Below are 14,701 nucleotides of genomic sequence, written 5' to 3' on the forward strand. Positions count from 1 at the left end.
AGGACCAGGCTGCAATGGATGCAGAGAGGGCAATACGTCCTACTACCAATTTCACTGAAATAATGCTCGATAGTAACTTCCTAAACCCGGGGTGCACCTGGCGTATTCTTTTCAAAGAAATCTTCCCCCTCCCTCCGGAGAAGACAGGATTAATTTTTGGGAGAAAGTGTTTGAGTAACTTTTTGGGGGGAACCACCAAATTTAAGATAAAAAATAAACAACCTCATCATTGATGACTTTATTTTAAGAATGTCCTTGCCCAAACATGAACGACCGGTCGAGCGCAACTGCCCTGCAGTTCAGGCAGGCAGCGCTTCACTCCGTCTGGCTGCGGCCAAGCTCCTGGTACCGCAAGCGGTACAAGCAGTAATGCTGAAAGATAAAGACCACGTCAAAGACTACCGAGAAGAAGCCCAGGCCGAACTTAGTGGGGTCTCCGAAGATCAGGCGCCACTCGTCTGTACACAAGAAAAGAAGCATCAGGGGACTTTGACGGAGCCAACATCAAGAAGGCGGACATGGGGAAGGAGGGGCCCTGACCGTTGTTGTAGGAATCTAAGGTCATCTGTGAGATGCTGAGCAGGCCGCCGCTGAAATCCAGCAGCACGGTACCGATGCTCCAGCCCGCCGTGCTCTGCCGCCGGTAGTTCATGAAGGCCTGATGGAAAGGTGACCGTCAAAAACAAACAACTGGGATGCGGACCCAGCTGGATCCCGATTCCTTGTTCCATGAAATGTTCTGGCGATTCACGCTGCTAGGGAAGACGGCGGGCGGGAGGTGGGGGTGGCGGCAAACCGACCTGCGGCACATACTTGACCAGCGTGACGGCCAGCTTGATGTAGGAGAAGAAGTAGAGGTAGTCCAACCAGCTGAGGCGTCCAAAGAGAGTCAGGAAGAAGGTGGCGCCGGCAAAGGACCAGCCCATCAGCAGTAGGAGGCGGGCCGTCCATGACACCCTCTGGGCCCCCCTCTGCAAGACAAAACACTCTTTCACGCTGAGACACTGCGCCGGCAATGCAGAGTCACAAGATCCGCCATCATGTCTCGATTTCCCCCTTGCACAGAAACCAGTCAAGACGCAGAGACACTGTATGCCGCATCAGAAGATCGACCTTTGCCTTCGGCACACAGTTGGCAAGATGGCACAGGGCTCCGGCCACGCTCGAGAAGAGAATTTGTGGAAAGCGAAGCAGCCGGCGTACCTCGTAGATGGCAGCCTGCCCAACAAAGAGCAGACAGAGCAGGAAGGCGTGCAGGCTGAAGAACACATCATTGGCCTTGACGGGGTTGATGCCGTTTGGGTTCGTCTGCAGGTACTCCTCCTGGCGAAGAGGAAGCGACGTGCAAAAATTACATGATGCGCGGTTTGATGACACGTGATGTGATGACATCACGTCACGTCACCTTGATGGGCCCCGCCCAGAAGAGGCCAATGTTGAAGACGCTGTAGGCAAAGAAGCCCGTCAGGTTGAGTGCCAAGAAGTCAAAGTTGAGGCCCACCACGCTGGAATGACATCAGGTCAAAGGTCACATCACACACAGGACATGCCATGTGAGTTGTTGCGTCATCGTGTGTCACGTCACACGCTTGTGTTGTGTCCCGCAGTCATGTCGTGCCACATCCCCAGTCATGCGCGGTGACGGTCGGTCACACCTTTTGCGCCTCCAGTTCTCCCAGGCTTGTGGGTAGAAGGACACGGACCACGCCAGAAAGTAGAGCCAGCCCACGGCCTCGCTGAGCAGCGCCAAGGCGTTGCTGCGGACCACCAGGAAGTGCAGACGGGGTGCCGAGCTGCCGAGACACGGGAGCCGGCATCACAAGGCGCCGCTGCCACCTACACTGACGCCACTCACCCGAAGCCGTCTGTGCTGTTGCTCAGCAGGTACGCTGTCACTTGTCCAGCTGCGCGGGCCGCTGCCGTGAACTTGACCGAGGTGGCACCGGCAGGCAGCGTCACCTAAAGGACGGCGGCAGCAGCCATGCGAGATGGTGGGTCACGGAGTCTTGTCGGCGGCGGCGCGGGCCTTACCCGCTCCGGCAGCCCGACGATGGCTGACGAGTTGCTCTTGGAGCTGTAGGTGACATTCAGACGGACGACCAGTGGCTGCGGTAGCGCCGCACTGCAAACACACGCAAGCCAGTCACACGCCTGCCACTAGAGGGCGTGATGGTCAAATGTGCAGTCAATATGTTCTCGTTAAACATTTCTGTGTTTTGCTGCAAATAAATGCAATTGCAATCAGAAAATATTCATGTTTGTTATCAAGAACAGGGGGTTTCAACTGGTTTAATCCAAGGGACCACCATCAATGTTCCCTCTAATTTTTCATGTATCTGGGCATAGACACAAGCTCCCTGAGCAAACTGAGGACTACAGTGAGCAACATCAGGTCGCTTGGGGGGGGTTGCTAATGGGACGTCCAACGCTGCGTGTTCGTTGCGCTTCGGGGGGGGGGGTGCTAATGGGGCGTCCAACGCTGCGTGTTCGCCTCGCCTCGGGGGGGGGGGGGGGGGGATGTTAATGCGCTGGATAGATTTCTTGTGCGCTGAGAACGTGCGGGCAGTGCGCGATTGCGCACGCGCGCAGCTTAGAGGGAACATTGACCACCATTATCACTAAAAAGAAACTTGGGGACTACTGCTTTGGCAGAATATTATGTTATGTTGCACAGGAGGAGGATAGCGCTATACATGATATTTATTTGCATTTGTATGTCTATTTTTGGGAATATCAGCTACCTTTGACATATTCTTTATGGGTAAATGATTGATAAAATTAGCTGGGAAATAAATCAAGTCTAAATAAATCAATTTTATTTTTTAAAAACGTTACTATTGTTTTCCATTTCCAATTTCGTGGACCACCTGCAATACCACAGCGGACCACTAGAGGGCCACGGATACGGTTGACAATCCCTGATATAGAGAATAGGAATCATTTCAATCAAACCAAATTTCCACATCCAATTTTGGAACATTTCATCGACTCGCCTTAGACACAGAAGCAGGAACAATTTGGAGAGAGGCTACATCAGCATAGGGGTTCTGAGAAAATTATTTCTAAATATATTTGAGAATGTCAATGCGCGGCGACACAGATTTCTGTGTTTGTCAGCAATCTACTAACGGAAGCGCTCGACTTGTTTATCTGAGACGTCTCGCCAGGAATCCAAAAAACGAGCAAAACGTCTTTGACCAACAGGAAAACGGTTGGTCGCCTTCGTCCAGGATGAGCGGCCATCTCCAAAGCTATCCTTTCCCGTTGGCGTACACTTGCTGATGCGCACCTCACCTGGAAGCAATAGTCAGGTTGCCACTAGTGCCTTCTTGGAGCGTAACCTCCTCCGGAACAGACAGCAAGACGAGTGACTCTGCAGCACAGACACCAGATGACATGACATCACGCGTACGCTCGTTTTAACACCGCTCTTCAAGGGGAAAACGCAGAATGCCTAGTCACCTGAAGTGTCGACAAGCAGCAACAACAGCAGTAACAGCTGCTGCGGGAGCCACATCTCTGCGCTGCAAAACGCGCGCACACACCCAACAAACAAACAAGACAACAAACTCATTAAACGTTCCAAAGTCAGCACACATCTAACACCAACTTAAAAGACAAAACGATCGTAAGTCAGGTGTCTCTCGAAAAGAAACAACACAAATCTGCAGCCAGTGCTAGAGGTGAAAGTTTGGGCGAACGCGGCTCGGCTCCATAAAGGCATCCGATAGAAACCATCCTTACCACACAACGACTCGTGTCAGAAAACATATATAAAAACAATTTTACAAGTAAAGATGAGTTTGCAGATTGTTGATATTTCCAAGCGAGCGACGCGTGTCAACTCACCATAGGGAAGACGTTCCCGATGCGTTCGGAAGTCACATGATAGGTTTAAAAAAAAGAAGAAGAAGAAGAAGAAAAAAAGGTCGGGACGTTTACGCGGATTCGATGCTCCCTTACATACGCGTTTTGGCATTGACTAAAACAAAAGTCATCCTCATGATTTTGAAATTAACACCTGGTTACAAAGTCCACTGCAGATACCGGTACCAATACACGATCTGTGACCCTCACGCAATCTGAGACGCGCATGCGCAAAGGTCAGCCCGCTTAGATCAGTCACTACGGCAACTGCCTACGCAATAGTGTAAAACAGGGACCACCAACCGGTTGTACACGACCCTCTAGTGGTCAGTGGCAGTATTGCAGGTGGTCCGCGATATTGGAAATGGAAAATAATTGTAACGTTTTAAACAAAAAAAAATATTTTTTATTTATACTTGATTTATTTTCCAGATAACGATTTCTCCTCAGGTGGCTCTCCTGTGAAGCTCCTGAAGTATGCAGACGACACCACTCTCATCGGACTGATCCAGGACGGTGATGAGACTGCGTACAGACAGGAGGTGGAGCGGCTGGTCCACTGATGTAGCCAAAACCACCTGGAGCTGAACCCGCTCAAGACCGTGGAGATGACAGTGGACTTCAGGCGAGACCCTTCACCACTTTCACCCCTCACTATCCGCAGTAATACTATTCTCTCCACAGACACCTTCAAGTTCCTGGGAACCACAATCTCTCGGGACCTGAAATGGACCGGCCACATTGACTCTGTCCGGAAGGAGGCCCAGCAGAGGCTGTACTTCCTGAGACAGCTCAAGAAGTTCAAGCTGCCGTGGGAGCTGCTGATGACCTTCTACACCGCTATCATCCAGTCTGTCCTCTGCATCTCCATCACTGTCTGGTTTGGATCGGCCTCCAAACAAGACAAGCTCAGACTGCAACGGACAATCAGGACTGCAGAAAAGATAATTGGAATCAACCTCCCATCTATCCAAGACTTGTACCTGTCCAGGTCCAGGAAACGTGCAAGTAACATCTCTACAGACCCTTCTCACCCAGGTTGCAGTCTGTTTGAACTACTCCCCTCCGGACGGCGTTATAGAGCTCAGTACGCCAAGACCAGCAGACACAGAGACAGCTTCTTCCCCCAGGCTGTTGCTCTGATGAACTCACACCACTCTTAGAGTCTCAGAGTCATTGCTGTGCAATAACATCCTGCTCTCCACACCTTTTTTGAATTGTCTACACTGTTTGTACTATGTGTCCTCTCTGCATCCATTGCAGCCTGGTCATCCTGGAAGAAGGACCCTCCCATCTGTGGTCTCTTCTCAAGGTTTCTCGTTTCCCCTAGCTGGAGTTTTGAGTTTTTCCTTGTCCTCCTGGGAGTTTAAGATCAGGGGATGTTTGAGAATATTTGTCATTTTTCACATGTCCTGTGTTGTTAGTCACCTAAATGTTGAACAGAGGCTGTGATGTACCGAAGTCAAATTCCTTGTTTGGCACGCTCAAATATGGCAAATAAAAACTCTTGAATCTTGAATCATTTACCCATCCAATTTATGTAGCTGAGATTCCCAAAAATAGACATACAGATGCAAATAAATAGACTGTACAGCGCTATCCTCGTTCGGTGCAAAATAAAATAATATTCCACCAAAGCAGTGGTCCCCGAGTTGCTTCTTGGTGATAATGGCGGTCCCTTGGACTAAACCAGTTGAAAACCCCTGGTGTACGATATTAAGAGATATGACATGATAAGCAATATAATCGCTTTTTGTTTGTTTTTATTTTGGGATCTTTTTTTTGTTCATAAATAATCTAATAGTGATAGGCTCTAGAGATGGGTCCGGCAACACCGATGCGTCGGCGCATGTGTCGCGCTCATAGAGCGAAGCCCTGTGTTGGTGCGCGTATCGCTTTAAGAAAGTCACGTGACCGAAACAGCAGCAGTATCGCCTGTCAAGGAAGCGCGCCAAACCTCCGTTAAAGGAAGCGCATTGTCAACGGGATGGATCTGCAAAAACAATATCTGATCTTTTGCGGTTCAACGTGGAAGTTATCAAGAATTATGGAGCAGCCCCAAGTCAGATACTGGGACAATCAAAAGACCCATTACACTGCACTCCAGCCTCATCTGTGCCGTGTGAGCGGATGTTTTCAACGGCTGGAGAAATTGTGTCCAAAAAGCACAACAGGCTAAATTTCAAAACATTGGAAAACCTTATTGTTTTAAATAAAAATTTGTACAAAAACAAATCCCAGTGCACAAGCACCCTCTTTCACAACACGTTCACTTAGATTTTCATGTTATGATGCATGTTCACATTATTGATTCTGTAACGAAAAAGGAAAATATATTTTAAATTTAAATGAATATGTGAAAGAATACAATATAAAATATATTTACTTAAATTAATTAATGTATATACTAGGTCATCAAATCAGTGTCAGTTGAGCCTGTCAACAAGGTTGCCTGTAGTATGTTTAAGGTCCAGCAGATGTCAGCACTCAGTGACACAGTATCAAAGTTTGGCAATGTGTCGAAACGCCTCATCGACCCATCACTCGTGATAGCAGTACTTCAAGGAAAACATACCTAATGTTCTAATTCACAGGCTGCGTGTACACGTACACGCACACACAAAACAGGCGAGTGGTATAGTGACCAAACTACGGCCCGCGGGCCGGATACGGCCCACGGGACCGTTTAATCCGGCCCGCCAACCCTGAACAAATTGTATTATTAAACTTTTTTTTTTGGTCATTTTGCCTGCAATGACTGCGTTTCCCCAGTAGATGGGGAAGCGCTCGCCTGCGCATTTACTACCGGAAGCCGTGTCAGAAAGCTCGGTGCACACTCACAAGTGCGTGTACGTACTCAGTAGTACGGACATGGCGCACTCGCGCTCTATTTGTATCAGTCCCGAATTTAGAGCGTGGGTTGTGACGACAGCATTCTTGTAATTCGCGCGCTGAGCTTTCAGATGCAGTTTTGCGCTAAAGCCACCCACAAACCTTCCCCTGGAATCCTTCCATTAAAATGAGTCGCCCAAGGAAAAGCAAGGTGGACACAGTGCCGAGCGTTTAAAAGAGAGTGGCCAATTTGGCTCGACGTACGCGACGTGACGTTCAGCCACATGAACGTCAACATCAAACCGTCACAGATCGAGGTAAACGGACCAACACCTCGGATCTCGCCTAAGAATTGCCACAACAAATTTTACTCCAGACTATGACGCACTAGCAAACTTTAACAAAAAAGACAGCGGTGTCTACAAGCCTACTGGAACCTACAAAAGGATTATAAGGAAGGAACACAAGAACTTTAAGAGACTGCTCATATGTGTCAGAGAGATTCTGCTCTGACAACTGAGCTGAACTTTTATCTGTTAAGATTGTGCATGGCACAACAGAAAGTTAATGTTCCATGGCTTTTTTTTCTATGAGGAACCCAGAGAGAGTTATTTAGTTATTATTTACTTCCTGTTTTTTCTGTGAAGAACTCAGAGAGGGTTATTTAGTTATTATTTATTTCATTAATAGTGTTATTATTTGTTTCCTGACTTTTTTCTGTAAAGAACCTGGAAAGGGTTATTAAATAACCGTTATTTGGGTATATGTGGCTTTCTGGAAAACAATAAATTTTTTAAGCTCCCCTACGATCGTCACACTTTTTCTGTTACAAACTGACACCGGCCCCCCATCAGAGAAGGGAAAGGTTATGTGGCCCTCACAGGAAAAAGTTTGGGGACCCCTGCTCTATACCATCAGTCATCCCCGCCTCAAAGGCGGGTTTTCGCCCGGGTTTCAGGTTACATGACGCCATTTCCGGAGCGACCCAACGGCACGTCACTTGACACACTAATGCAGCCTTAAAACTGGCCTTCATTTCCATGGCGACGGGCTTGTTTCTTTTTAAATTATTTACTTAGGAACTCAGAACATGTAAACACAACTGCCAGTAGGTGTCAAACATAGAGCCTAAGAAATAAAGCACTCAAATACAAGGTTTGTGTGCTTTAGAATTTGTGGATTGACCAATCGTTATATTAAAATTAGGTTGCTGGTTAATGTATCGACATTTATGAACATGCCATTTAGCCAGCAGTATCTTTGAAATGTTTATTTGTTCAGATTGGTTGCATGGGTAACACTTAAGCATTTTTGATTCACTCGTTTCTTTTGACTCCGTTGAAAAAGAATATATTTGTGACAGCGGCTTCATAGACTTTTGTGACGCCCACATTGCTGCAGTCTCTACTACAGTAATGTAAATACAGTGTAAATACACTGCTTGACACGCCCACTCGCCCACGCTGTCGGAAACAAAAATGAAAAAGCTCTTGGACGCAAGTTTCAATAAATCGGAAGGCATACGCTTTGCAGACATGTTACTGAAAGAAGACTTGGGGGAGCGAAAACGACAGTGGCCGTTGGTGGAGCAAGCAAGAAGAGCTGGGGAATGGGCCTACTTTCGAGGCCCCTACACTTACATAGAAGGACGTCGTGTTGGAGACGATGAACAGCAGTTGGGATAGAATATGAATCGTTAATGGTGGAGGACAGGCCTACGTTCGAGGCACCTACGTTTACATAGAAGGTTGTCGTGTTTGAGAAGGTGGACAGCAGTTGGGATAAAATATGAAACTTTAATGGTGAAGGACATTAGTGCAGTTTAAGAGCTAAGGTTGAGAGTTCTTTTTCTTCCAGGTAGAAGTAAATTCCTAACGGTTTAGTGTAGGGGTGTCCAAACTACGGCCAGTTTTTTTTGGCCCGCAGCAAATTCTGAAAACATAATTGAATGTGGCCCGCACAACAGCTTGAGCACTTCTCAGTTTCCACACTAGATGGAGCCCGCCACACAAAGCGCTTGACGTCCGATTACCCCCCCCCCCCCCAAGAGAAGCGAACGCGCAGCGTTTGATTTGACGTCACACTAGCCGCCCCCCGGAAGAGAAGGGAACGCGCAGCGTTGGACGTCCCACTAGCCCCCCCCCCCCCCGGAAGAGAAGGGAACGCGCAGCGTTGGACGTCCCACTAGCACCCCCCACCCCCCGGAAGAGAAGGGAACGCGCAGCGTTGGACGTCCCACTAGCACCCCCACACCCCCCCCCCCCCGGGAGATATTGGCCCCCGGGCCCCTTCACGTTACTAAATATGGCCCTCCTTGCAAAAAGTTTGGACACCCCTAGTTTAGTGTGTGTGTGTGTTTTTTTTCATTGTTTTTTTTGTATATTTTTTTATCATTCATGTTTAATGTTAGGACTATTTTTGGTTCATTGAATGTTCGGGGCGTAAGAGCGCTGGTTAAAAGGAAAGCTATATTTTTATTTTGTAAAGGGCAACAATTCAACTGTCTTTTTTTTTTTGCAAGAGACTCACTCTACAGAGGCAGATGATTCGTTCTGGTCCAATCAATGGGGAGGCAAACTCTTGTTCAGCCATGGCTCGTCAAGATCTGCAGGAGTGGCTGTTTGTTTCAACAACTTTCCTGGTGGAGTCATAACACATCAGACTGACAAGGAAGGACACTGGTTGGCAGTTGTGGCAGAGATTGATGGTATAATTTTGATTTTGTTGAATGTATATGGATACAGCAATGACTCAAAATGAGGAAATGATGAACAGTTTATTATAGGTGATTGGTGAACTTAAAAGTCGTTATACGACTGATAAAGTCATATGCGGTGGAGACTGGAACATCACCCCGGACGAATGGCTAGATAGGTGGCCTGAGACAACTGGGAAACCCCAATATAATTCGATAATTAATAAGTTTATGATGAATAATAATCTTAGGCAGGGGTGTCCAAACTTTTTGCAAGGAGTGCCAGATTTGATAAAGTGAAGAGGCCTGGAGGCCAATAGTTTTTTTGGACATTTTTTAACTACAAAAATTTCATGCAAATACACACTGTTATAAAACAAATTTCATTGTCACAATTGTCTTTGTTTTTGAAATGACAAAATAACCAAATATAAGCCACTCAGGCAGATGTGAACAACTCTTAAAACACAAATTCTGCCTTTCATTCATATCTGAATAGTCAAATAACATTGAACAAACTGTATGAAATACCTTAAATTTACACGAGTTTAAAATTATTTTTGCCTCATGAACATTTTAAACAGGAGCTATAAGTAATGCAAAGTTTTCTGTTATTAAAACTTAGAACAATATCTTTCAGAAAGTAATAGTTTGTGTCATGCCTACAGGTTCATAACATCAACAGTATTAACATGGCCACTTTGTAGCTTGCTTGAATAATATTTACTAACAGCCCCGCGTGAAGAATCGCTGTTGTGATGCCACTTCAGCTTGGAGCTGCTTCAGCGCGGTCACTCCCTGTTAGCTTGTATTATAGTTTCAAGACTTTTTTTTTTTAATCAGTTTGACAGTGCAGGTGGGCCATAAATAATACATTATAGACCGAAGCTGCGGTCCGTATGGAATCTGACCGGGACCCGGATTTGGCCTGCGGGCCGGACTTTGTACACACCTGATTTTAGGAGATATACGGAGGGAAAAGAACTCGGGAATAAGAGAATTTTCATGGTTTAAACCAAATGGAACCTGTAAATCTAAAACTAATTACTGGTTGGGCACTGACGATATAACGTCGCAAACCATAAAGGTTTCAATGTCTAAAGCAGTGGTCCCCAACCTTTTTTGCGCCATGGACCAGTGTTGTGCCAAAGTAGGTTCCTCCGTGAAGATTTGTTTCCCCTGCCGCGGGAGCGCGCACGCCTTGTTTGGAAAGCGAAAAACCGATTCCGTACGGCGACAGCACTAGGTTGTTTTCAATAAAAACATGAAGAACACACGTTTGCGTCAGTCAATTTTCATTTTTAAAAAGGGTTTATTTCATTTTATTTCTGTAAGTTCATTCGCGTTCTGCCGTTGACACGAGGTGCGTTCAAAGACTAATCGTACAGACGGAACACTCATTCACTTCACCAAAAAGCAACGATATCTGCCCGAATATAAGACGACCCTGATTATAAGACGACCCCCTTTTCAAGACTCAAGTTTGAAAAAAATGCTTTTTTGACACAAGTTTTAAAAAAGACTTTTTGAACACCAAATTAAATTTTTATACAGAAAATAATTACAGTACATCTGAAACAAATTATTATAACAATATATTCAAGAGAAAAAGCACGTTATTTTGCCTCATTCAAATCATGCAAAAACTGTCTATCACATCTTAATATCTGAACATTTAAATATGTAAACTAACTAAGTGGGAGGGGGACACAAATTATGACAGGGCCACTGTGAGGATCTGTCCCTGTCCGCACGTCACTTTCCTCTCTTTTAACTGATCGCGGTGGTGCCTTTCTGGGCAGTCGGAGAAATCAACGTTAACAAAAAAATACATCCAACCTAGTTAAGAAATCACCAGAAAGATCACCCTGACAATTGTGAACACACAAAGATAATAAATAACTGGAACATCACTCAAATATTGGTGATCCCGTTGCGAGTCTCACAGAAACTGTAACTCTGCGAGAAGGGAATTAATTGCAGCGTCCATGCACTCGCTCAACGGTGTCGCCATGTTTGTTTCCACCGGCCTCGGCGCTTCTTGTTTTCGTCGGAGCCGCATATCCCGCCGCAAAACGCATTGTTGCTTTGAGGTTGCTCCCGACCATCAGGGGTTCGGCTCGGAGAAACGCACAATTCTAGATGGATTCTCGAGAGTCGCTGATGGTGTAGGGGTACACTTGCCTGACTTGTGTGCCGACACTGAGTTCGAGTCCCGCGTATGACGGTGTAATTGTGTGTGCGTGACAAAAAAAAGATGGATTCTTGTGTTGCTGTGAACTCAAATATCGCGAGAATTTCAGCTTCCACTTGCTCCGCCCCTGTCAGACACTTTGGACTTCCCGGGCGGTATACGCACGCAAGACAACGCCCACCTCTGCGAATTAAGGCGCAATTTTCTAATTTCCCAGCGGATGTTTGCTTTTTGTGCGCGCCAAAGCGTTGTCAGAATGTTACGTTAAAAATGTTATTTAAGAAAAGCCTGCAAATTGTTTTGACCAGGGTAAGATTTCTCCCAGTTCCCTCTTTTTCTTGGGTGGGCCATCATTTCCTTTCATTACAATTTGGAAAGATGGCACCACTGTAGCCTAGATTGGAATTAAAGTTTGACATGTACAAAACACAGAATAAAAACTAAAACAGCAACTTTTTTCAGTACTTTTCCACAGCACACTGACTAAAGATGCTTCCAAATGGACAAAATCCAATGACTTTATTTTCCAACAACTCAACACGGACATGAAAACATTCTGATTAGACATCACGCTACATCCCGCTTGTCTATGACAAACTAGCACGAAAAACAGATGCGGCAAAGTGCCGCGTCACCGCGGTGTACCTAAACGCATCCGTTGCCCTGCATGGGTGCATGTTTGAGTGTATTTTGCGCTCGCTGGGTGTGTGTTTGCGCGCGTGTGTGTGTTGTGTGTATGACACGGACTTGCGGCAAGATGCTCGTGTACGCTGACACTTTCGGGGTGTTAAAATGAATTCGAAGCACCGCTTGGTACTCGTTAAGATGGCCGACCTCCATACAATATATACAAAAATATAAAATGTAAATAAAAATACAAACAAATTCTCTTTTGGACGTTAAGAAGGGAGGACTGAGGTTTGGACGTCATGTCGGTTGCTGTCTACTTATCCGTCTTCTGCTTCTTCCGCTCCACTTCGTCCTGTTTACGACAACAACGGCAACAAACGGCTCAGCGATGCGGGACACGCCCCTTTGACGGATGTCAGCTGGATCTAACCAGATTCTGCTTCTTTGGGTAACATTCGGCAAATAGTCGCGCAAGCCGTTCAGGAGCGCGATGTCACCATCTCTCGCTCACCTCGTCATCTTCATCGTCATCGGCGTCATCCTCGGCTGTTCTTTTCCCCGTTGGTGTGACCAGGTCGTCGTCTTCGTCATCCTCTTCCTCACCTGGACATGCACGCGCAGTGTTGGGAAAGTTCATTTTCGACATGAACTCGTTTTTGTTCGCGTATGTGATACTGCTGCGTACCCTCTCCATCCTCCTCTTCCTCGTCTCCCACATCGTCGTCGTCCTCCGCCTCATTGTCCTGCTCCCCGTTCTCCTCGTCCTGACATACACACGCACGCACAGTGAGGGTGACGCTGAGAGAGGAAGATGATGATGAAGAGGAGCCGCTCTCACAGTTTTTCCATTGGCGGTGGTGTCGTCGCCGTTCTTCTCCTCCACCGTTTTCTTCTCCTTCAGCTCCTGAAAGGCCATAAACACACATATACACTTAGCGAGCCTCAGATGGCCTTTTCTGTCGCCAACACCTGAAGGCACCTCAGATGTCCACAAACACTTGGACGCAACATTAATTCCCCTCAACTCATTCATGTGAACTTGAACGCAACAGTTGTGTTCGCCGACAGCTTTGCATCCACTTGAATGTATTGTTGCGCACGCGCACACACAAACACATGGAAGTACAGTACATCATTCAGAAGGTAAACGTGTGCTTCGCTTCCTGGATTAGGAGGTCGACCGGAAGTTTCCTGTTTAGGGGAGAGGTTGGGCTCCCAATCCCATGCCGAGGCTCAGATCGGCTACATGCTTCCAGTCCCTCCCACTGGGTTTAGGATGCTGAAAGATATCACCTGCCACCAACAGTCTCTTCACACTTGAATGTGTAAACAACAACAGTTGTGACATTTTCTGACATTGCTGTCAATCACACCACGTTCTTATTCAACATTAGACATTTATTAAACTCCCCAATTCCGCTTTATTTTGCTCCTTCTCAATCCATCGTGACAACGAACGGCGCCCCCGTGTGGAGTCAAAGGTAAAATCCACCGAGGAGACTTCAATCAAATCTCTTGCGACCCCCTAAACACTCCCGGTACATCTTTATCCGCCAGACAGAATGCTGCGTCCTGTTGTGAGAGCACGCGCGGCTTGGTTGAGCACCGTGGTGGCACCGACGCGTCCGGCCCCCCCGGGCCCCTCGCTCCGATGGCTCCTGCCTGCCTACCGCCTTGCCAGAGGCCGCCGCCACTGTGAGGCGGCGGGGGAGGACGGAAGCACTGCGAGCAAAACACCTCCAAGCCCAATACACGCCTCCGTTCATGCACAGAAGCGACATTTGGATGAGCTTTATTTTCAAATAAAGTCTGCGGTTTGAATCGAAAGAGAAAGCGTCGCGCGTCTTCTTATTGCGCGTGTTCACTTTAAGAGACGCTGACCGCCAAATCCGCTCTCAATTCCCACGTAACGCGCCGGTGACACGCGCACGCGCACTTTATCATCATCTTTGGGCTTTATGTCGAATCCAAATGCTTAACACATTTGCGAGATGCTGCAAGAGGTAAAGAACGCGCGCTCGCGACCGTGTGCGCGCGCACGCGCTTGTTCTGCAGCATGTTCAAATCTTGATTAATCAAGCGTGCGCGTGCGCGTCTCACCTTGGCGCTCAGCTCGCCGCCGCTCTCCACTTTGCTGTCCGCCATCTTCGTCTTGATGTTTGTCTGGTTAACAAACAAGAATGGCCGTCGAGCAGATTAGCAGCAAAACGAGGGTGAGGAGATGAAGATTTCCAATTTCCACTTGAGCCGGAGCGGTACTCCTCAGTTGCGCGTGTACCCGCCCTCTCTCAGTGCCGCGCGCGTTTTTATAACCCAGGTGGGCGGGGCCTGGCGAACGGCGGACGCGCCCATTGGTCGAGCGCACTTCGCTCAAACTGGGCTGCCGATTGGACGCCACCAAACAATGGACGCGCCTCCCTTGTTGCCCAAAAAGTGTGCCACCCACGCACGCGCACACGCAGTGGCCCGCACGCAGCCGCCTT

General features: G+C 47.4%; 2 protein-coding genes across 4 annotated transcripts in view; one reads left to right on the forward strand and one right to left on the reverse strand.

Moving 5' to 3' along the window:
• Positions 1 to 2,251, forward strand: part of nfic (nuclear factor I/C) — a 51,902-nt gene extending 49,651 nt beyond the window's left edge. Inside the window, exon 13 of the mRNA XM_037249415.1 lies at positions 1,608 to 2,251. Within this exon, the coding sequence (XP_037105310.1) occupies positions 1,608 to 1,691 (84 nt within the window). The 3' untranslated portion in view covers positions 1,692 to 2,251. The remainder of the gene's footprint in view (positions 1 to 1,607) is intronic.
• Positions 187 to 14,521, reverse strand: ctns (cystinosin, lysosomal cystine transporter). Of its 3 annotated transcripts, XM_037249468.1 has the most exons (14): positions 14,319 to 14,521; positions 13,057 to 13,122; positions 12,904 to 12,982; positions 12,730 to 12,821; positions 3,463 to 3,524; positions 3,295 to 3,373; positions 2,032 to 2,122; positions 1,856 to 1,959; positions 1,656 to 1,793; positions 1,406 to 1,505; positions 1,204 to 1,323; positions 801 to 971; positions 541 to 658; positions 187 to 458 (listed from the first exon to the last, which is right to left on the reverse strand). In XM_037249468.1, exons 2-14 carry the CDS (start codon positions 13,065 to 13,067, stop codon positions 316 to 318), a joined length of 1,308 nt encoding a protein of 435 aa, XP_037105363.1. In that variant the 5' UTR covers positions 13,068 to 13,122; positions 14,319 to 14,521; the 3' UTR covers positions 187 to 315. The 3 variants fall into 3 exon arrangements, with proteins under 3 accessions (XP_037105363.1, XP_037105365.1, XP_037105364.1); XM_037249470.1 differs by lacking the exons at positions 12,730 to 12,821; positions 12,904 to 12,982; positions 13,057 to 13,122; positions 14,319 to 14,521 and adding an exon at positions 3,850 to 4,102; XM_037249469.1 differs by lacking the exons at positions 12,730 to 12,821; positions 12,904 to 12,982; positions 13,057 to 13,122; positions 14,319 to 14,521 and adding an exon at positions 3,790 to 4,102.
• Positions 14,522 to 14,701: the final 180 nt, after the last annotated feature.

The sequence above is a fragment of the Syngnathus acus genome, chromosome 4, assembly GCF_901709675.1.
Source record: "Syngnathus acus chromosome 4, fSynAcu1.2, whole genome shotgun sequence".
Taxonomy (NCBI): Eukaryota; Metazoa; Chordata; class Actinopteri; order Syngnathiformes; family Syngnathidae; genus Syngnathus; species Syngnathus acus.